The following is a 21,008-nucleotide window of genomic DNA, read 5'->3' as shown; positions in this document are numbered from 1 at the left end:
GGCACCTGAGTGTGGCCCAATGAAGCAGCTGAGGCCCCGGCTGTTGGCTCTTGCCTCACGGCTCCAGGAAGCAGGGAGGTGTCTCCATCTTTGTGGCTCCTGCTCAGTTCCTCCAGCTGGACCTCCAAGGAAAAAGCTGTGAGCTTGTGGGGCCAGGACCCAACTGGGGTCCTTACTACAAAATGGATTTCCAATGTATCTATCTCAAAGGACTAGGCAAAATCATGGGAGAATGTATAATCTTGAAGAGGAAAGTCACTGATTTGACATTAAATCATAAATATCCAAACAGTAAAATTAAAAGAACAGCAAACTGGGGAAAATATTTGCAACACATATGGCGGATGAGAAGAGAAATTTCTTTACTAGAGAGTTGGTAGAAATAGATTCTCAAGATCAATGACCCAAAAGAAAAACTGCTTAAAGAACATGAACAAGAAATTCACACAAAAAAGAAATGGCTTTTTAACACAAGACGTGGTATTCATTTTCACTCATAATTGAATGCAAATTAAAACATGAGAACATTTTTCATTTATCGTATCAGAAAAGACAAACAATAGTTTTATAGACCATTCAGGGAAAAGGGCATTTTCATACACGTATTGGGAACCGCATTTGCAATTTCTATCAAAATATCAAATGCACCTACCCTTTTATAAATTCATCCTGCAGACAAAGTTGCAAACATACCAAGGGCAGTGTAGATATTCAGAATGGCATGGTTTGTAATAGCAAAAGATAGAAAAGAACCTATGTGGCCACCGATAGGGCACTGTCTACATGAATCATGGTGCATCCATACAAGAGAACATCACACAGCAGTGAAATTAAGAATGAGGTAGATCTTACAGGCTAACATAGAACCATCTCCAGGACACACTGAGCCAAAAGGAAAAAAAAAAAAAAAAAAAAAAGGAATAGACAGTGTGTATCCTAAACTTGTGATATGTGCATGTATTTCAAAGGGGTAGACATAGATTGTAAATGCATGTCTGGAAGGATCTCCAAGAAACTGACAATGGTCACCCTGGGGTGCTCCTACCTGGGGTACTGGAGCTTGGAGGGAGAAGACTTCACTGTTGGCTTTTTTTTTTGGTTGTGCTAGAGGCATATGGAAATTCCCAGGCCAAAGCAAGCCCACACCATGGCAGCAATCTGAGCCACTGCTGTGACAAAGCCAGATCCTTTACCCACTGAGACACACAGGAACTCCATCACTGTTTGCTTTTATGCCACTGAACTTTCTACCACAGGCAAACACTCTTCTTCCAATTTAACAAAGCATGTCTAGGTTAGGAGAGGGGTCCCTGGAGGTACAGCGGGAAAGTAGTTGGCAGAAGGGGCCACAGGCTTTGGCCTCCATTATTCTAATCCTGACTCACTACTGACTTTGAAAATGGAGATAAAAGAACTTTCTTCCTGAGTTTTCCTCATGGCTCCGCGGAAACGAATCCAACTAGTCCATGACGATGCCGGTTTGATCCCTGGCCTCGCTCAGTGGGTTAAGGAGTCAGCATTGCCATGAGCTGTGGTGTAGTTTGCAGACATGGCTCAGATCCAGTGTTGCTGTGGCTGTGGCGTAGGCCTGTTGGCTACAGCTCCGATTCGACCACTAGCCTGGGAACCTCCATATGCCATGAATGTAGCCCTAAAAACACACACACAAAAGGAAATGGTGCAGCAGGGGGACCTGGGTAGCCAAGCAGCCCGCTAGGATGTGGGTTGCCTCCCCATACCCACTCTGACACAGGGCACAATCGCCAGAGAGGCACAAAGAAACCAAGGCCTCTCAGGCCTGGGCCAGGTCCTATTTGTCACAGGTCATGTCTTTCAGGGCACAAAGGCTGGGATTTGTAGCTTGGGAATTTGCTGCTTGATCTTCCACACCCCAAAGGCTTGCTCATTCCATCTGTATCTTCTCCGCTCCTGCCACTGCCTCCATCAGAATCCTAGGGTCTCTCTGACTCTGACAAGGGCTGTCTGTATGGTTTCCAGGACCCTTTTTCCCCTTACCAGCCCAGCCTCCACATTCCAGCCACAACTACATGTCATAAACATGGGGTTACATATATTTTCCCAGCTGAATCCCTTCACCTGCTTTAGGTCCTTGGTAACTGGGCATGTTATTTCCCCAGACCCTTACTCTGTGGCTCCCCACTACCCATTCCACTCCCCAAAAGAAGGTCTAACCACTCCCAACAAGTCATGATTTTTTTCTTTTATTAAAACTTTTTTCCCTGGATCATAAAAGTAATTCAGGCTCACTGTAGAAAATGAAGACAATGTAGGAAAATTTAACCACTGTTAAAGCCTGACAGACTTATTTCCTTCCAGTCTTTGCTATGCATGTATGTTTAAGAAAACTGGGCCGTAGGAGTTCCTATTGTGGCTCAGCAATAACCCAATTAGTATCCTTGAGGATTCGGGTTCCATCCCTGGTCTCACTCAGTAGGTTAAGGATCAGGATCTGGCATTGCCGTGAGCTGTGGTATAGGTCGCAGACTTGCCTTGGACCCTCCATTGCTGTGGCTGCGGTATAGGCTGCAGCTGCAGCTCCAATTTGACTCCTAGCCTGGGAATGTCCATATGATGCAGGAGCAGCCCTAAAAAGCAAAAAAAAAGGAAAAAAAAAGAAAAAAGAAAACTGGGCTGACTATACATACTGCTGAATTGAATTTTGCATTTCATATTACTGTGAACATTTTATCATAGCACTAAATATTCTTCAATTTATCATTTTAGTGGTTGCATAATATTCCACCATGTTGTAACTTAATCATTCTCCTACTGTTAGTCACTTGACTTGTTTGCATTTTTTTTTTTTTTTTTGTAAAATACTAACACTGAGAAGCAAATAAATCATTGTCAAAACATTTGTTTTTAGGACAGCTTTCTAAAAGTGGTACTACTGCATCCAAGGAACATCAATACTCTTTTTTAAATCGTTTAGCTTCCCTTAAAATAATAATGGGTTAAAATGGCTTAAAGTATATAAACAAGAATGATGGGACAAGGAGGACAGATGTTTAGAAGATGGAAAATGGATGAAGCGGTAACAGACAAAAGTGAGGTGAAGGGAAGGAGTAATGGCTTGACACACTTGCTGAGGGCAGTGTAGTGGAAGAAGGGAGCTGAGCTACCTGCCAAACCCCAGCTGACTTGGGACCTGGAAACCCCAGGTACAAGGAAGGGTGGGAAGGAGAAGTGGTGCTAAAAATAAGGGCATTCACTGAAAGTCTGTAATAACACTTGATTCCCTTCTCTGCCACTTCAGAGAAGCACTTACATCATCCAAACCCCGGACAAAAACATCAGAGGACTTTTTGTTTTAAAAAAATGTAAAAGCCCCAGCCAAAAGATCTCTGCATTCTAGCATTTAGAGATCTCCAGGGAAGCAGCCTGCTCACTACTAAGCACTCCAGAGGGAAGCCTTGAGCCAATTCCACTACTCACCCTCCCCTCACACATGGATACATGCATGTGTGCTTGTGTGTGCATATGTGTGTGTGTATCAGTAAGAATCACAACATATTTTTGAGGAAACTCTCCAAAAAGAGTAAACAAGATAACAAGACCTGCAATAGGGGAATGAAGGTGGTGAGACAATTCAGGTGATAGAAGAGACTTTTAGGAAAACCCTTCTAATTAGAACAGTCAGATTTGAGAGGTATCTCTAAAATTAGAATAGTATGCTACAAAAAAGGAAACAAACTGGAAACAAGAAAAGGCTCTTAGAAATTAAACTAGTAACTGCCAAAATAAAATTTTACCAGAAAGGTTGAAAATTAGTCAAGATACTCTCCCAGAAAATGGCACAAGACAGGAAATGGAAATAATAGAAAAAATAGTTGAGGAGGTCAACTATTCTAATAATTTAGAAGGTCCAACATTTCACTGACTGGAATTTCAGAAAAAGTGAAAACAAAAAAAACATGGGACAGTTGTCACAAAAATAACATAGAAAATTTCTAACAGTAGAAGTACCTGAGTCGCTGGATTGAAAAATTCCACTGAGCACATTAGGGAACTGAGTATATGAAGGATAAAGAGAAGACTTTAAAAAATTTCCAAGGGACGGGGAAACAGACCACAATAGTGTAAATTCTATTTATTGATTGTCAAAGGAATAACAATCAGACTGGAAGCAGACATCTCATTAGTAACAATGGATGCTTTAAGTCAGCGAAGCATTGTCTACAAAACTTTGAGAGACATTTTTCAACCAAGAATTCCAGAGCCAGTCTGGAATTACCAATCAAGTATGAGGTCAGAGAAAGTTGTTTTAGATATATAAAGCACCCAACAACTTTGCCGTTCACACACTCTTTCTTGGCAAGCGACTCGATGTGCTGCAGTGAAGTGAGAGTGTAAACGAAGAGGCAGATGTGGAATTTAGGATACAATGGAGCCCAGTGTACCAACTGCCAGTAGCAGAAAGAACAGCAAGGATAGACTAGAGAAAGAGGCTGGAGGTCTCTAGAAGGGAAATATACAGGAGAAAGGGGGACTCAAAGAGTATCGAATTGGATGGAGAATTTGAAAGTCACCGAGGATGCGTTAAAAGCAACCAACACAGAGGGAAAAGGAAGACAACTGGAAACTTCAGTAAAAAAAAAAATGCTGCTCCAAAAAGGGAAATATATCAAAATAAACTACTTAGATCTGCAGTGAACAACATTTACACAGTCATAATCATACTCATGCTGTTTATTTCAACTTTCAGAACAAGTCAATAAACAAAACATAAGACTATGGTTACAGAACAGAATTTAAGAATTATCAGACTTGACATTGTCAGAGGCAGAGAGGTGGGAAAGGAGAGGAGACAGAAGCAGGGTGCATCTCACATTCCACAAAATGGAGAATGATACTGTTTATACTTAACAGATAAACTAAATTTGTAATTATAATAAATAATTTATATTTTCCTGATTATAAAATTTTTATTACTTATAAAAATATGGAAGTTACTTTTTTTTCCTTTTTATGGCCACACCTGCAGCATATGAAAGCTCCTGGGCTAGGGGTTGAATCAGAGCTGCAGCTGCAGGCCTACACCACAGCCACAGCAACACCAGATCTGAGTGGCATCTGCAATCTAAGCCACAGCTTGCAGCAACGGTCCTTAACCCATTGAGCGAGGCCAGGGATCAAACTTGCGCCCTCACAAAGACAATGTTGGATCCTTAACCCACTGAGCCACAATGTGAACTCTGGAAATTACATTTAAAAAAATGTTTAATCACCCATAATTCCACAGGACCTGGGTTTGACCCCAAGCTCTGCAATTTACCATTTGTATGGCTGTAAGTCACATAACCATTTAAAACATTTTCTTCTATTTTTTAGGTAATTTATCTAGATATTTTTAATAGTATAAGTATACATAGCAACATTATATGAGAACTGTACTATACACACAACTTTGAATCTAGATGTTTTTCACTTTATTTATTTTTCAATTTATTTTTTGGCTGCACCTGCAGCATGTGGAAGTTCCTGGGCCAGGAAGTTCCTGGAACAGTGACACAAGCTGCTCCAGTGACAATGCTGGATCCTTATCCCACTGTGCCACAAGAGAACTACTGGATCTTCTTCACTTTAAAGCATAAAGTAAATCTCTGGATACCTATCATGCTCTTCTGTACTTCTAAATATACTTCTTGGCCAAAGGGCAGTCAGAGATTTCCCAGAGATGGGCTTGAGCCAATCCTCAAAGAAACTACATGTGGGGCAAAGCAGGCAGGGGCTGTGTGGGGTGTGGTGGTGAGGCATTGCAGGCACCAAGGACAGCAAGAGCAAAGGCACAGAGAGCAAGCAGTGTCTCCGGGCTGCAGTAAAAGGTGCATGGGAAGTAAAGCGATGAGGTTGTAAAGCGAGCATGAAGATCTTAGTAAATCATGGCAAGGGATCCAGACATTTTTCCTGTACGAGACATGAAAAAGGGGTGTGATAGACTTTGTTTGCTTTGGCACCCAAGGATCTAGCACCATGTTTGCTACAAACAGGGTGCATAATATATATTTCTGTAATTGACACAATATATCATCGGAAGCCAGAAATGCTTCCTGGGCTTCCAGTCTGGATGCTGGAAATGCTGCCATTTGCTGAGGAAAGGAATCCGGGAGGAGCAAGATTTAAAAGATTAAGTATCTGGACAACAACCTTAGCGATTCCATAGTCTCACCTCATTTTAAAAAATGTCACGATTTTGTAGTGCACCCCCAGGTAGGACTTGAGGCCCTAAAGGATTCATGGATTTGCCTCAGAGAGCTTACATGCCTCCAGAAATGAGCACAAAACCGAATATGTAACTGGAGTTTCTCCCGAAGAGGATCCACAGCCTCCATCCTATTATTGAAGGGGCTGTGACCCCAGAAAGACTAGACAGAAGTGACAGGAGTGGGAGAGCAACAACTGCCTAGGGAAGGGAGGGGACGCAGAACACAGAGGAATGACTAGCTTCCTGAGCACACGTGTGTGTGTGTGTGTGTGTGTGTGTGTGTGTGTGTGTGTGTGTGTGAATAATCTCTCTCCTGAGCTCCCAAAGCACCCTTACCTGATTTCATCATCCCTTTCGCATTCCTGTGCTCCACTTAACACACATCTCATTCCAGGATAAAAACAGACCTTTTCACTTTCTCCTCAATGCACACTGCTAGGCCTGGCTCTTTGTCTGACAGCTCTTAGCAACTTAAGAAAATGGGGCGTCCAAGTTCCTATCTACTTCGAGCAAGAGCAGCCCAGAGAGAAGGCAGATGGCCCCAAGGAAAAGGCAAACCTAAGCCAAGTCTGACAACAAGGTGTAGTCACTCCTTTCCTATCAGAACCTTACACAAAAAGGTAGGTGGCAGCTTGAGGGCTCAATGGAACTGGGAGGGTGAGTTGCTATGATCTGGGGAAGGACCTGATCTGCCTAGTAAAGCACTAGGATAACATGATTTGTATGGACTGGGGGTTCTAAACCTGGGTGCAGATTTGTAGAAACTCAGACCTGGAGATAAAACACAAGCAGAAATGTAAAAAGTCATTTTCTTGAATGAGGGACATAAAAAAGCATGTTATAGAACTCGGTTTGGGAGTTCCCGGCGTGGCTCAGTGGTTAACGAATCCGACTAAGAACCATGAGGTTGTGGGGTTGATCCCTGGCCTTGCTCAGTGGGTTAAGGATCCGGCGTTGCCGTGAGCTGTGGTGTAGGTTGCAGACGCGGCTCGGATCCCACGTTGCTGTGGCTCTGGCGTAGGCTGGTGGCTACAGCTCCGATTCAACCCCTAGCTTGGGAACCTCCATATGCTGTGGAAGCGGCCCAAGAAATGGCAAAAAAACAAAAAGACAAAACAAAACAAACAAAACAAAACAAAACAAAAAAGAACTCAGTTTGCTCATTTAAATGAAGTTCATGGTATCTTAAAATAAAAACATAGGAGGTCTCGTGGTGGCTCAGTGGTTTAGAAATCCAACTAGGAACCACGGGGTTGCGGGTTCGATCCCTGGCCTTGCTCAGTGGGTTAAGGATCAGGCATTGCTGTGAGCTATGGTGTAGGTCACAGACGCGGCTCGGATCCCACGTTGCTGTGGCTCTGGTGTAGGCCGGCGGCTACAGCTTTGATTAGACCCCTAGCCTGGGAACCTCCATATACCGTGGGTGCAGCCCTAGCAAAAGACAAAAAAAAACAAAACAAAACAAAAAAACAAATATAATAAGTTAGGTCACAGAGATCCAGCAGCCAAGGGTTGTCAGAGGCATTGAAGCCAATGTAGTTAGTGTTCTGTTTTGCCGAAACAGAACACATCCAGATCTTCACACCAGAGCTCTCTCCCTTTCTCAGAGTGGAAAGACCCAAAGTGCTCTGTAAACTACAAAACACTCACTGACTAACTTGGATCACAGACAGCGGTGGCCTGCAGCTTTTACTTGACTGTAGGGGTTCTGGATGCCACTGAATGCACACTGGAGTTCCCTCCAGAGTTTTAAAAAATACTGAGGCCTGGGAACATAAAAATTGTCAAGTGCCCTAGATGATTCCAACACGGAGTCAAGGTTAAAAACCACTGCTTTGCTGCAAGTTTGGGTCAGTGATCCCCAAACCTAGTTTTATATTGCCATCACCTGGGTAGCTCTTCTGACCTCCCAATGAATAGAAATCTCGAACGAGGAGATCGCAATCATCCATGACTGAGTATTCAGTTATGAAGAGGAATACACAATGTGAAGCTCAAACAGTTTAATCTTAATGGCCACAAACCCAAGTTGATACCTTTTAAGTTTTTATTTATTTATTTTTGTCTTTTTAAGGCTGTACCCTTGGCAATATGGAGGTTCCCAGGCTAGGGGTCTAATCAGAACTGTAGCCACCTGCCTACACCACAGCTACAGCAATGCAAGATCTGAGCCGTGTCTGCAACCCACACCAAAGCTCACGGCAACACCGGACCCTTAACCCACTGAGTGAGGTCAGGGATTGAACCTGCAACCTCACAGGTCCTAGTCGGATTCGTTTCTGCTGTGTCACGATGGGAACTCCAAGTTGGTACCCTTCAGGAAAGCACTTTTGGCCTCTTGGTGGGTAAAGGTCAGAGATTTACCCTAAATCTTCAAACTTGCTCTCCCTCCCCTAAGATTCCTAAGCATGCAGGGAGAAAAAAAAAATCTAACTTTTCCTAATCTCAGGAGAGACACATAGTGCTATCTTTGGATCTCCGAGAAAGGGAGAGAGCAAGAGTTGCTATTAGGGTCTTGAGGGCAGTAGCACTTTTTATTCTTCTGTTTTTCCTTTTATGGCTGCACCTGTGGCATACAGAAGTTCACAGGCTCTGGGTAGAATTGGAGCTGCAGCTGTAGGCCTACACCAAAGCCATGGCAGGGTAGAATCGGAGCTGCAGCTGTAGGCCTACACCAAAGCCATGGCAATGCAGGATTTTAACCCATTGAGTGAGGCCAGAGGATTGAACCTGAATCCTCATGGATACTCACTGGATTCTTAACCTACTGAGCCACAACAGGAACTTCCATTCTTACTTTTGAAACCTAGCGACTTTTTTGTATTTGTGTCTATATGATTTAGAGTGAAACTGGGAAAAGAAGTCACACATGCTCTGATTAAAGGCTGAGGTTAGGAGTTCCTGTTGTGGTGTAACAGGACTGGTGGAATTTTGGGAGTGCTGGGACGCAGGTTTGATCCTCGGCCTGGCACAGTGGGTTAAGGATATAGAGTTGCCACAGCTGCAACTTAGGTCGAGATTGTGGCTGAGATCTGATCACTGGCCTAGGAACTCCACGTGCTGAGGAGCAGCAAGAAAAAGAAAAAAGATCGTGATTAAAGGGGAAAAAAATTAAGAAGTTAATAAATTTCGTGTGAATGCCTTCTGTAGGTCAAAGTGCTCTGTAAACTACAAAACACTCACTAACTAATATTTAGTCTTATGGAAATAAGACAATAAATGCATGGGCTTATGCACGAAAGTTGCTTCTAGCTGCTATCACCAGGTACAGCATTTATGATAAATCCTCTTGAACGATGAGAGTGGGAGTATAGACAGAGGGAGAAATCAGGAGATTCAAACCCCAGTCTTAGATTTGCTGCTTGCTCATCACACTGCCTAAGGCACACCCATAAAATCTGTCACCTCAACTTCCTCACCTAAAAATGAGAGTATATACCTCTTTCTCAGGCTCTTCCACAGAGCCAGGTAGTGTTTCAGGTGGTGAGATCTAGCAGGAATATGGCAGAGCAAAGGGAACCTAGATTTAGTACCTGGGTCCTAACACAGGTTCTGCCACTTGTTACTTGCTCTTGAGTTAAATGACCTCTCTTGGGTAAAGGAGGCAAATACCTTTTTCAATGTTACAAGGGTTAAGGTATGGTCTATGTGAAAGCACGAGGTATCAGGACTCTACACATGAAGGTACACAGACAAAGAAATCAAGTTCAATATAAATACAAGGCAATATTATTACATAACTCTACCTATTGCATAGTTTTCAAAACTGTTTTTCCAGGAGTAAAGGCCCAGTGGTAACAAAGGTATCTTACCTTAGTCAGTTGATTCATCCTTCTAAAAGCTGTCATAGTCCAATACCTCTGAACGTCTAGAAAAACAAATTAAGACCTAAGGAGTGCCACTCTGCCTCCTCCCGCTCACTTCCCTCTTTGGTCCTCTCAGAATTAGAAGGGCTCCATGATTTCGTCTAAAGTCTATCCAAAATTGTAACAATGACAACCAAACTGAGCACCCTGGCTGAGCATGAGCAGGATGAGAGCAGAGACAATGTGGGCATGCCCTTGGGGAAGCTTCATTCTCTGACTCCTCCATCAGGGAAGAGGGCTGTTAGCAGCACCTCACTCAAATGGAATGTAGTGCCAACTGGGCTTCAGGTACTGGAAGGGTTGTTGATTTTAGCAAAGAAACACAGCCCAGCAGCATCTGTAACTCCGATGTGCTGTCTCTATCAATCCTCAAGTGCTTGGTCATGCAGGCTGGGAAACGGTGAGAAGAGAATCCTCTGAGGTCCCCAGAGCTTTACCATATAAGGTTCACAAGGTTCAGATGATAAGGGAAACAACCATGTCCTATTTCCATCCATTTTAGGAGCAGTAGATGGTTAGAAAGGTAGTTTTTTTTGTTTTTGTTTTTGTTTTAATTACTTGAAAAAAAAATTACCCAAGAAATAGAAAGCTTAAAAATATTCATAGGTGAGTTGTTGGTGAGTTGCTACCCCAGGTGATTTCCTTAACTAGCCATTGCTTAACCCCAAATACTAGAATACAAGGTTCAAAACTCTGGAATCCAGCAGACAGGCCTACACCAGTAATCTGCCATTGCTCAAGAAATCGTACCAGAGCTTTAAACAACATTAGTGAAAAATACCTTTCCCCCAAAGAGATCTTTATCACTGAGCTCTGCATGACCTACTTCTAAGAAAGCCACTGCACTTCAGACAACATGACTGCTGGGGGCACCATTAAAAACAACATCCTTGCCTGGAGGCCTTCGTTTCCATTTTCTTTAAATTTGCCTGTGAAATGCTTATCATGTGTTTTGTGCTGCACTCTTAAAAACTGTTACTTTAGTGGGCAGAGCAGGCCTCATTTTTTTTTTTTCCCACAAAGGAGGGGAAAACAGCAGAGCACCCGGGGGTCTTACTCGGCCTCTAGGTGCTCTCCACCAGATGGGTTCTGTGATGCCGCATTAGGTGCGAGTTCGAGATGAAGGCCGCGCCGCACTTGGCACATTCATAGGGCTTCTCCCCCGTGTGGGTTCTCTGGTGCACCGTGAGGCTTGACCTTTGCCGGAAGGCCTTGCCGCACTCGTTGCACGTGTATGGCTTCTCCCCGTTATGGATCCTCTGGTGAATAAGCAGGTATGAGCTGCACGTGAAGGCCTTCCCACACTCGTTACACACATACGGAAGATCCCCGCTGTGAATCCTCTGGTGCACGATCAGGCAGGAGAGCTGACTGAAGGCCTTCCCGCACTCGCTGCAGTCATAAGGCTTCTCTGCTGTGTGAATTCTCTGGTGTACAATAAGGTGTGAAAAACAGCTGAAGGCCTTCCCGCACTCTTTGCACTCGTATGGCTTCTCACCAGTATGACTTCGCTGGTGCACGATCAGATTTGCACTCTGAGTGAAGGCTTTGCCACAATCATTACAAGCAAAGGGCTTTTCCCCCGTGTGGATCCTCTGGTGGACGATGAGGTTTGAGCTCCGAGTGAACGTTTTCCCACACTCATTACATTCATAGCATTTCTCTGTGATGTGGACCTTCTGGTGCCGAGCAAGCTGGGAGCTGTAACTGAAGGCTTTCTCGCATTCACTGCACTTGAAGGTCTTTTCTAAGGAGTGGATTTTTTGATGTACAGTCAGATTTGAACTCTGAGTGAAGGCTTTCCCACACTTTGAACAAACATAGGGTTTCTGTCCGGTGTGGATTCGCTGATGCACAACAAGGTTTGCACTCTGAATGAAGGCCTTCCCGCACTCATGACATTCGAAGGGTTTCTCCCCAGTGTGGATTCGCTGATGCACTACAAGGTTCGCACTTTGACTAAAGCCTTTCCCACACACGCTACATGTAAAAGGTTTCTGCCCAGGTTGGCTTTTCTGATTTTTAACAGAGCCAGAACCAAGGCTGTATCGTTCTTCAGATGTGTGACATTTCTGGTCTTCCTCTTCTTTGAAGTTATCAGGTATCTGACAGTCCTTCACTGTCACCTGTCTGGGACCTTTCTTTTCCCTCTTTATTCTCTGCCTCTTTAACATGTTCCCTTTTTCACCGGCTTCTCCTAACTCAGGTCCTTGAGAGTCAGCTTTCTCCATTCTCTCTGGTATTATGAAGGACTTTTCTGCTTCATCACAGATCTCAATTTTTGGAACCAATAACTGTGGGTTCTTGGTTTCAGCATCTGAAATAACAAACAGAAAATATAAATATCAGGAGTTCCCGTCATGGCGCGTGGTTAACGAATCCAACTAGGAACCATGAGGTTGCGGGTTCGGTCCCTGCCCTTGCTCAGTGGGTTAACGATCCGGCGTTGCCGTGAGCTGTGGTGTAGGTTGCAGACGAGGCTCGGACCCCACGTTGCTGTGGCTCTGGCGTAGGCCTGTGGCTACAGCTCCGATTAGACCCCTAGCCTGGGAACCTCCATATGCCGTGGGAGCGGCCCAAGAAATAGCAAAAAGACAAAAAAAAAATATATATATATAAAAATATCAGCTTTTTCTGCCCTAAAAAAGAATAGGTCAGGAAGAATGTGATTTCAGTGCCTCTGCAAAACGGCTTTGTCAGAAGAAAGAACCCCTCACACATCACTCTTCTTCTGTGCCCTTCCCTCACCTGGAGCAGAACCCACTGAATCACAGCCTTGCAGCACACTTGCCTACCTTAACCTGCTCATGCCAGAGACCTCATCTCCAGACAGCTCTCCTTCTGCTGCCTGACAACTAATCTCACTATTCAGACAGGTCCAGAAGGACACATCTCTCCCCAGGCTTGCCCTCTTACCTCAGCCACCTAATGAGGATTTGCTTATACCCACCATTTAATTAGGGAGATTCTCTCCCTGTGAACAAAGATCTGGGCAACTTTGGCTTTTGTGAATGAGAATGCTGGATATCACAGAAGGACAAACATGGACAGAAAGGGCCACAATGGATGTCAGCAGGGCCACAGCAGCCCAAACCACCCAAAACACTGAGAGGCTATGAAGCATAGAGGTTGAGAACATGGATTCCGGAACCAGACTGCCTGGTTTCAAGTCCCTGCTCTGCCACTTACCAACTGTAGGACAGTGGGCTGGTAACTTCTCTGTGCTTTCATTTCCTCATCTCTAAAACAGGGACCGAGAGTTCCCGTTGTGGTGCAGTGGTTAACAAATCCGACTAGGAACCATGAGATTGCAGGTTCGATGCCTGGCCTTGCTCAGTGGGTTAAGGATACAGCGTTACCGTGAGCTGTGGTGTAGGTCACAGACGCGGCTCAGACCCCGTGTCGTTGTGGCTCTGGTGTAGGCTGGTGGCTACAGCTCCGATTAGACCCCTAGCCTGGGAACCTCCATATGCCGTGGGAAGCAGCCCTAGAAAAGGCAAAAAGACAATAAAATAAAATATAAAATAAAATAAAATAAAATAAAATAAAACAAAACAGGGACCGTAACAGGGTCTATCTCATAAATCCAGGAGAGGATTAGCTGAGTTACTTTATGTCAGTTGTTGAGAATAGCCAGGGAGATCAACAGACGGCTCTGTGAGTGTCTGCAGTGATTTTCAGCCTGTCTGGTGGTCTATGCTTCAAAGTGCTGGGGGCCAGGAGGAAAGATGAACCTTAAGAAATGGAAGTTGCTATGGTGACAGATGGTAGCACTAGAAGGGACTAAAAAAAAGGATATGAACAGAGTAAACGGCTTACCCCTCGTGCTGAGGAAATAGCCAACCCTTATGTCAAAGAAAATTGACTGTTTTGAGTTAAGTTTGAGACATGGCATAGCCTTCTCCATGAGGCCTAAAAATATCATGGGAATACGAAAATATCCTGAAGTTTAAAAACTCTTGGAGTTCCCGTCGTGGCGCAGTGGTTAACGAATCCGACTAGGAACCATGAGGTGGCGGGTTCGGTCCCTGCCCTTGCTCAGTGGGTTAATGATCCGGCGTTGCCGTGAGCTGTGGTGTAGGTTGTAGACGCGGCTCGGATCCCACGTTGCTGTGGCTCTGGCGTAGGCCGGTGGCTGCACCTCTGATTAGACCCCTAGCCTGGGAACCTCCATATGCCGTGGGAGCGGCCCAAGAAATAGCAACAACAACAGACAAAAAAGACACACACACAAAAAAACAAAAACAAAAAAACAAAAACAAAAACAAAAACAAAAAACTCTTGACTAGTCTGGCTACTCTACACTGCCTCAGGACCTTAATGGTGTGAAAAAATGATCCTGCCGTCAGTAACATCACTCCTTATGTCTGTCTACACAAAGGGGAATGCCTCAGAAGGAATGGAACAAAAAGCATAAAGTGGGGAACAGAAGCTGCTGAGAGTTTGAGGAACTAAAGAGACACGAAAACGAAAGGTGGTCAGGAGTTCCCGTCATGGCGCAGCGGAAACGAATCTGACTAGGAACCATGAGGTTGTGTGTTCGATCCCTGGCCTCGCTCATGGGTTAAGGATCTGGCGTTGCCGTGAGCTGTGGTATAGGTCGTGGACGTGGCTCGGATCCCGAGTTGCTGTGGCTGTGGCTTAGGCCAGTGGCTACAGCTGCAATTAGACCCCTAACCTGGGAACCTCCACATGACGCGGGTCCGGCCCTAAAAAAACAAAAGACAAAAAAAAAAAAAAAAGAAAGTGAAAGGTGACAATCCTAACCTTCCCCATAACACTGGTTTAAGAAATGACTTGGGGAGTTCCTTGGTGGCTAAATAGGTTAAGAATCTGGTGTTGTCACTGCTGTGGCTTGGGTTTAATTGCTGGCCTGGGAACTTTTTCATGCTGTGGGTGCAGCCAAAAAATAAAAAAGAGAAAGTGACTTGATCTACAAATGCCTGAGGAATTGGCTAGGGAAGACAGTAGGTTCACAATATTCAAGAATAGCCCTTTACCAGGCAGATTCACAGCATGCAAGATGCAGAGGGTCCTAGGCAGTCATCCAGGGATTGTTTCTGCAACAAAGGACTCATGGCTACCATGTTCTTGACCCATAGTTAAATGTCACTCCTTCGCAGGCAAGCTTCCACCATTAAGCCAGACATATCTTGAGTCCCAGCTCAGAGAGACCTAGGTGATTATCCAGCCAGCCATCAGTACCTTCCACAAAGACCTAGCTTTGAACATTATGGCTGACACAACAGCTCAAAACCCTCTAGAACTTGCACAAAGATCTATGAAAACAGAACATCCCCAAGTCATTTCCTCAAAATCACCACAAAAGGGGACTGTTCCTACCTTAGCTAGCTTCTCTGGCAGGCTCACCAACCTATAATAATCATGAAGCATATGAAGAGGATATGTGTTCACATTCATGAATAAACATGAAACCTGCTAAACAATAAATGATGAAAAGGTAAATGTGGAGTTCATCTGTATTTGTCTGTGAGACTGTACAAAATAAGCCATTTCAGTATTCCTCACCCAGATCCCCCTGGCACTTTCTATGCTCTCTGCCACTAGAGCTAGGAGAGCAACCCACCAGTCTCTGTAAAGATTTGGAGAAACCCCAAAGGTCAGATTCCGAATTAGGGGGTCGAACCTTACCTAGATAGGTCACGTTCCCATGAGTCTCCCGTAACTCGCTTTTGGCCAGAGTGCCCGGTAATGAGGAGTTGCCTTGGGTCGAAGCAGCAGATGCCTCCTGCATTGCTGGATTCAGGACTAAAGCCATGTCCCAGAACATGTTTTGACCCTAGAAACAAGTAGGCACAGGTAGGTTTTTAAGGAGATTGTCTGTGGGAAGTGGCACAAATAGCTCTGAAGATGAGAACATAAGCACCTATTCCTAGAGGCCACATGATAAAGAAAAGAAAAGGAAAGAAAAACACCAAACACTAAAAAAAAGAAAAAAAAAAAAAAAGAAAAAGAAAAAGAAAAAAGAAAGCCAGAGTCTTCTGTAAACAAGGTGACTCCAGCAGAGAAACACGTCTGCTACCTTCTTCCCAATTACTTTGATTTCACCTTCCTGCCCACTGTAGCACCCAAATATAACTTGTCAGTGACAAGACAAGAGAGCACAGGGGGAGATTTTCCAGAGTAGAATTTTCTAAGGTTTAATGATCAAAAAGGGAAGGTTCTGGTCACATTATTACAGAGAGGCTCTGAGGAACCTCAGTCCTCATCTGGCTAGAGGTGGTAAGGTGTGTGTTTGAAAACAAAACCTCATGACTCAAAGCATGGTCTGTAGATCAGCAGAATCACCCTTACCAGGGAGGCTGTGAGAAGTGTATAATCTGGAGTTCCCGTAGTGGTTCTTTGGTTAACAAACCTGACTAGCGACCATGAGGATGCAGGTTCAACCCCTGGCCTCACTCAGTGGGTTAAGGATCTGGTGTTGCCATGAGCTGTGGTGTAGGTTGCAGACGTGGCTTGGATCCCGTGTTGCTGTGGCTCTGGCATAGGCTGGCAACTACCGTTCTGATTAGACCCCTAGCCTGGGAACCTCCATATGCCACGGGTGTGGCCCTAAAAAGACAAAAAAAAAAAAAAAAAAAAAAAAAGAAGTGCAGAATCTCAGACCACACCCCAGACCTCCTGAATCAGAACCTGAAATTCCACCGCTGCCCCCCCCACCCCACCCCCTGCTTTTTTTTTTTTTTTTTTGTAAGTAAGTCTGTGCAGCACAGTTTGAAAAGCACTGGTTACGGGGAGTAATGAATGTCACATCAATCAAAAGACAATGTTTCTATTGCAAAAGACTAGAGGCCAGAGTCCTCCCAGGAAACAAGACTCTAGGTGTGGAAGTAGGGGGACAGAGTGCCCTTTGCAATCACTTGAAATCTTCAGGTCCCTCCTCCATCCTTCTTCCCAAACCATTATTTTACCTTTTCCTCCTGTTCTGATACATCAAGGCCTGTCTGAGGATTCTCCCTAGAAGCCCAGACTTTGATGTTCTCGGAGTGCACTTGCTGGCTGGATGCCTGACCCATGAAGATTTCTTCCTCTTCCTCCTCCTTTTTCACTGTCACTGGGCCCCAAGGGGCCAAGGCCATGGCCTCTCTCAATTCTGCAGTCATCTTCTCTGCTCAGCAGGGGAATTCCTACAGCTAGGGGTTGCCCAACAGAAGTCAACCCCATCTAAGCTTTAAGTCTCAAAAACTTCTTGAGTTTCTTCCCAAGGCCAGGATGAGTACCATCTAATGAGGAAATCAGAAAACACTGTTAGCAGTAGAGCAGAGGTTTGCCTGGATGCCACCAAGCCCATGGGCCAGTTTCACTAGTGTATAGGCAGAAGCTCTATAGCTTAGGGTCAGCTCTACTCTTCAATAGGATAGAAGGGGCTGGACTGTAGACAAGCCATTTATCCCCATAATAATCACATTACAAACAGCACTGTAGAATGTTTATTGATTTTCCTCCTGGTTATAAAGTTAATATAATTTAATTGTAGAAACTTTAAAAAATACAGAAAATATTAAGAAAAATTACCCCAATTCATCTCACAAGAGATAACCACTGTGTGTTAAAGACTTTAAGATATTTCTTTCAAGGGAAAACCTCCAACCATACTGACAATTATGACAAACTTTTAAACTATAGGGATACATAATTTCATAATTATCACTTTTTTTTTTAAGCAGGGACATTACAACACAAAGTTGTTTGTTTTGTTTTGTTTTTGCTGTTTAGGGCTGCACCTGCAACATATGGAAGTTCCCAGGCTGGGGGTCGAACTGCAGCTTCAGGGTCTATGCCACAGCAACTCAGGATCCGAGTTGCATCCGTGACCTACACCACAGCTCACAGTGATGCCAGATCCTTAACCCAATGAGCAAGGGCAGGGATTGAACCTGCATCCTCATGAATACTAGTTGGGTTCGTAACCCACTGAGACACAACGGGAACTCCTGGTTTTTTTTTTTTTTTGGTTTTTTCTTTTTCATCACCAAGGACACAAAATAAGCATAAACCAAAAAAAAAAAAAAAAAAAAAAAAAAACCCAAAAAAAAACCTCAAGAAAAAGACTGGGAGTCTAGACTCGAACATGTTGGGAGTGGTTTTATAGTTCTTTTTTTTCTTTGATTTTTTTTTTTTTTCTTTTTCTTCTCTTGCTTTTTTTTTTTTTTTTTTTGCTTTTTGAGGGCCGAACCTGCAGCTTATGGAAGTTCCCTAGCTAGGGGTTAAATCGGAGCTGCAGCTGCCAGCCTACACGATAGCCATAGCAACGCCGGATCTGAGCTGTGTCTGCAACCTACACCGCAGCTCATGGCAACGCTAGATCCTTAATGCACTGAGCAAGGGCAGGGACCGAACACACATCCTCGTAGATATTAGTCGGCTTGTTACAGTTGAACCAGGAACTTCCTTTTTCTTTGATTTTTACATTTTCCATTTCTTCCAAATGTTCTGTGAGACCAAATATTATAAAACTTAAAAAAAAAAATTCCATATTGCCATTCTTCACACATTTGTGTGTGTGTGTGTGTGTGTGTGTGTGTGTGTGTGTGTGTGTGTGTGTTTAGGGCCACACCCTCAGCACATGGAGACTTGGAGGTTGCCAGGCTAGGGGTCAAATTGGAGCTGTGGTGGCCGGCCTATGCCACAGCCACAATGCCAGATGCTGAGCCGTGTCTGTGATCTACACCACAGCTCATGGCAACACTGGATCCTTAACTCACTGATCGAAGCCAGGGGTTGAAACCGTGTCCTAATGGATACTAGTCAGATTTGTTTCTGCTGAGCCATGACGGAAACTCCACACATTGTTTTTAGCAGCTACACAATAATGTATGGTATTAACAATCATTCTCATTGAAAACAGGTCAATACAGAAACACAGAGAATTAAACATGTGTCCTACACACATGCACATGCACACACAGTAATTAGTTATCAGTCTTTTCTCTACATTCCCACATACATATGTATATATGTACCCCTAGACCCATACTGCTCATTTTTCCAAGGTATACGTTAGCTCACACTCGTACATTGTTCAGCGACCTCCACTGTTTGCTTTTTGAACTCAATTTTCAAATCTCACAACAGTTTTAAGATAGGATATTTCAATGTAAGTGCACAGAATCACTTCACTCTGGCATAGTACTCTAAATCACAGCTATATTATAATTTACTTAACCAGCCCCTATTTATTAACTATTGTTTTAGTAAAAGTAGTTTTGTTTCCAGTTTTTCTTTGGTTTGTTTGGCTGTGCCTGCGGCATGCTGAAGTTTCTGGGCTAGGCAACTAACTTGCCCCAGAGCAGCCACCCAGGCCACTGTAGTGACAAAGCAAGATCATAGCATGCCGAAAGGGAACTCATCCAGTTTATTTTCTTAATAACAATTAATGTTAAGGTTTTTTTCACATGCAAATAGCTTTTTTCTGATGCTGAATTATTTCTTCAGAATAGAGGGATTACTAGTTGAAGGATTTTTTTTTTTTTTTTTGTCTTCTTATGGCTGCATTAGTGGCATATGGAAGTTCCTAGGCAAGGGATCAAATTGAAGCTTCAGCTGCTGGCCTACACCACAGCAATGCCAGATCCTGAGCAGCGTCTGCAACCTACATCACATTTTATGGCAACGCAGGATCCCTAACCCACTAACCAGGGCCAGGGATGAATCTGCATCCTCATGGATACTAGTCGGGTTCATTACTGCTGAGCCACAACAGGAACCCCTGGTTGAAGGATTTTATGAGTGACATGTATTGCCAAATTGCTTTCTAAAAAGGCTGCACCAAATCATTCCACCACCAACTTAACAGTACCCCTGTATCACTTCCAAGTCAACAGATTTTTTTTTTAATTTGTGACTAAAATAATCTTACCATTTTAGTTGATTATACAGAAGTTGAAATCTTCCTAGTCCCCTTTAAATATCTTACTAGGAAAAAAGTAATAAATTTTAACTTCCTTTTTGCTACTACTGAAGTTATTATACACTTTACCCTACACTGGCTTACTGGCAACTAATTGTATAATACACTGCGTTTCTCCAGTAATGCAATACTTTCAGTCCTACAATGAATCTTAATCCTGGATAATTATTATTTCCATGACTAGCTGAATTCCACCAGGAAAGCCCTTAACACTCTTTTCATGTGTATACGCAAGACTGCCTACTCTGAGTATTGTCATCAGAAAGCTGATCAAACTCTAATCGGCCTCCAGCACTAAACAGCAGTCTCCCATCAAGAGCTTCCTTTCAATGTCCTTTCCCTATTTCCAAACGTGGCAACTCATCTCCCTCACCTCCAGGACCTACGCAGCTCCGTTTCCCGGGCAAGCCTGGCCCCTGTGGCGCTCCCGGTCCAACCTTCCCCAGGCTAGGCTCCCGGTAGACTACAGTTGGGTTTCTGAGGTGGCGGGGCGCCGAGCCGCCCCTGGACAGATAATGCTGGGATTCCCGAGGGGAGGACGGGGCTGGAGGCCCCTGGGATGGCCCCTCCCGCTCCCTCGACGTTCGCGCCCAGGCTCCGCCAACCCCGCTCACCATGCGCTACGGAGATGCTCCGCCAGAGCTTGCGGGTTCTGAAGCAGAAAGCAAGCCACCAAGACCCTGGCGCCTACCGGCGCGAGAACAATGACCGGACAGGAAGTGCCTGGGGATGGGCTTCCGGCTCCCCAAGTCGCCAGGCCAGCCTCTCTAGGAATCTCGGAGGTGCTTTCTTCTCGTTGGGTGTCCAATATCGCTCCTGACCAGTGATGCGAGCAAAAGCGCCTGGAGGGAGAGTGCGGGGGCGACTGGGACCCTGTATGTGCCTCAGCGAGCGGGGGCATCTCCAGCCTGGGCAAGGGCACTTACACCAGGCGGACATCCAGCAGCCTGAAGCTACAAAGCATCCACCTGCAGAGGCCCTGATT

At 44.4% G+C, this 21,008-nt stretch overlaps 1 protein-coding gene across 7 annotated transcripts; it reads right to left on the bottom strand.

Annotated features, from left to right (window-relative positions):
* Window positions 1-5,334: 5,334 nt before the first annotated feature.
* ZNF35 (zinc finger protein 35) lies at window positions 5,335-20,744 on the bottom strand. 7 transcript variants are annotated; one of them, XR_014822875.1, is made up of 6 exons: window positions 20,638-20,744; window positions 17,025-17,336; window positions 15,745-15,892; window positions 11,150-12,409; window positions 10,039-10,094; window positions 5,335-6,997 (listed from the first exon to the last, which is right to left on the bottom strand). XR_014822875.1 is itself a non-coding variant. In XM_084987986.1 (5 exons), exons 2-4 carry the CDS (start codon window positions 17,214-17,216, stop codon window positions 11,157-11,159), a joined length of 1,593 nt encoding a protein of 530 aa, XP_084844112.1. In that variant the 5' UTR covers window positions 17,217-17,336; window positions 20,638-20,744; the 3' UTR covers window positions 8,260-10,094; window positions 11,150-11,156. The 7 variants fall into 7 exon arrangements, 6 of the variants coding, with proteins under 6 accessions (XP_020927400.1, XP_084844112.1, XP_020927401.1 ...); XM_084987986.1 differs by lacking the exon at window positions 5,335-6,997 and having other exon boundaries at window positions 8,260-10,094; XM_021071741.2 differs by having other exon boundaries at window positions 5,335-12,409.
* Between the last annotated feature and the right edge of the window lie 264 nt (window positions 20,745-21,008).

This window comes from Sus scrofa, chromosome 13 (genome assembly GCF_054392235.1).
Source record: "Sus scrofa isolate SSC_HxYL_T2T_F1_AM1 chromosome 13, Sscrofa_HxYL_maternal_Yorkshire_Landrace_v2.0, whole genome shotgun sequence".
Classification (NCBI taxonomy): domain Eukaryota; kingdom Metazoa; phylum Chordata; class Mammalia; order Artiodactyla; family Suidae; genus Sus; species Sus scrofa.
The sequence above is the reverse complement of the archived record's forward strand: the minus strand, read 5'-3'. Positions and strand labels throughout refer to the sequence as shown.

What these genes read in the sequence shown, in the direction of transcription:
- ZNF35 (XM_021071741.2), bottom strand. Translation starts at nt 17,216, where the DNA reads ATGACTGCAGAATTGAGAGAGGCCATGGCCTTGGCCCCTTGGGGCCCA. An exon ending in TATCAGAACAGGAGGAAAAG is followed by an intron (nt 15,893 to 17,024) that starts GTAAAATAATGG and finishes ACTTGTTTCTAG; the next exon opens with GGTCAAAACATGTTCTGGGA. An exon ending in TGGGAACGTGACCTATCTAG is followed by an intron (nt 12,410 to 15,744) that starts GTAAGGTTCGAC and finishes TTGTTATTTCAG; the next exon opens with ATGCTGAAACCAAGAACCCA.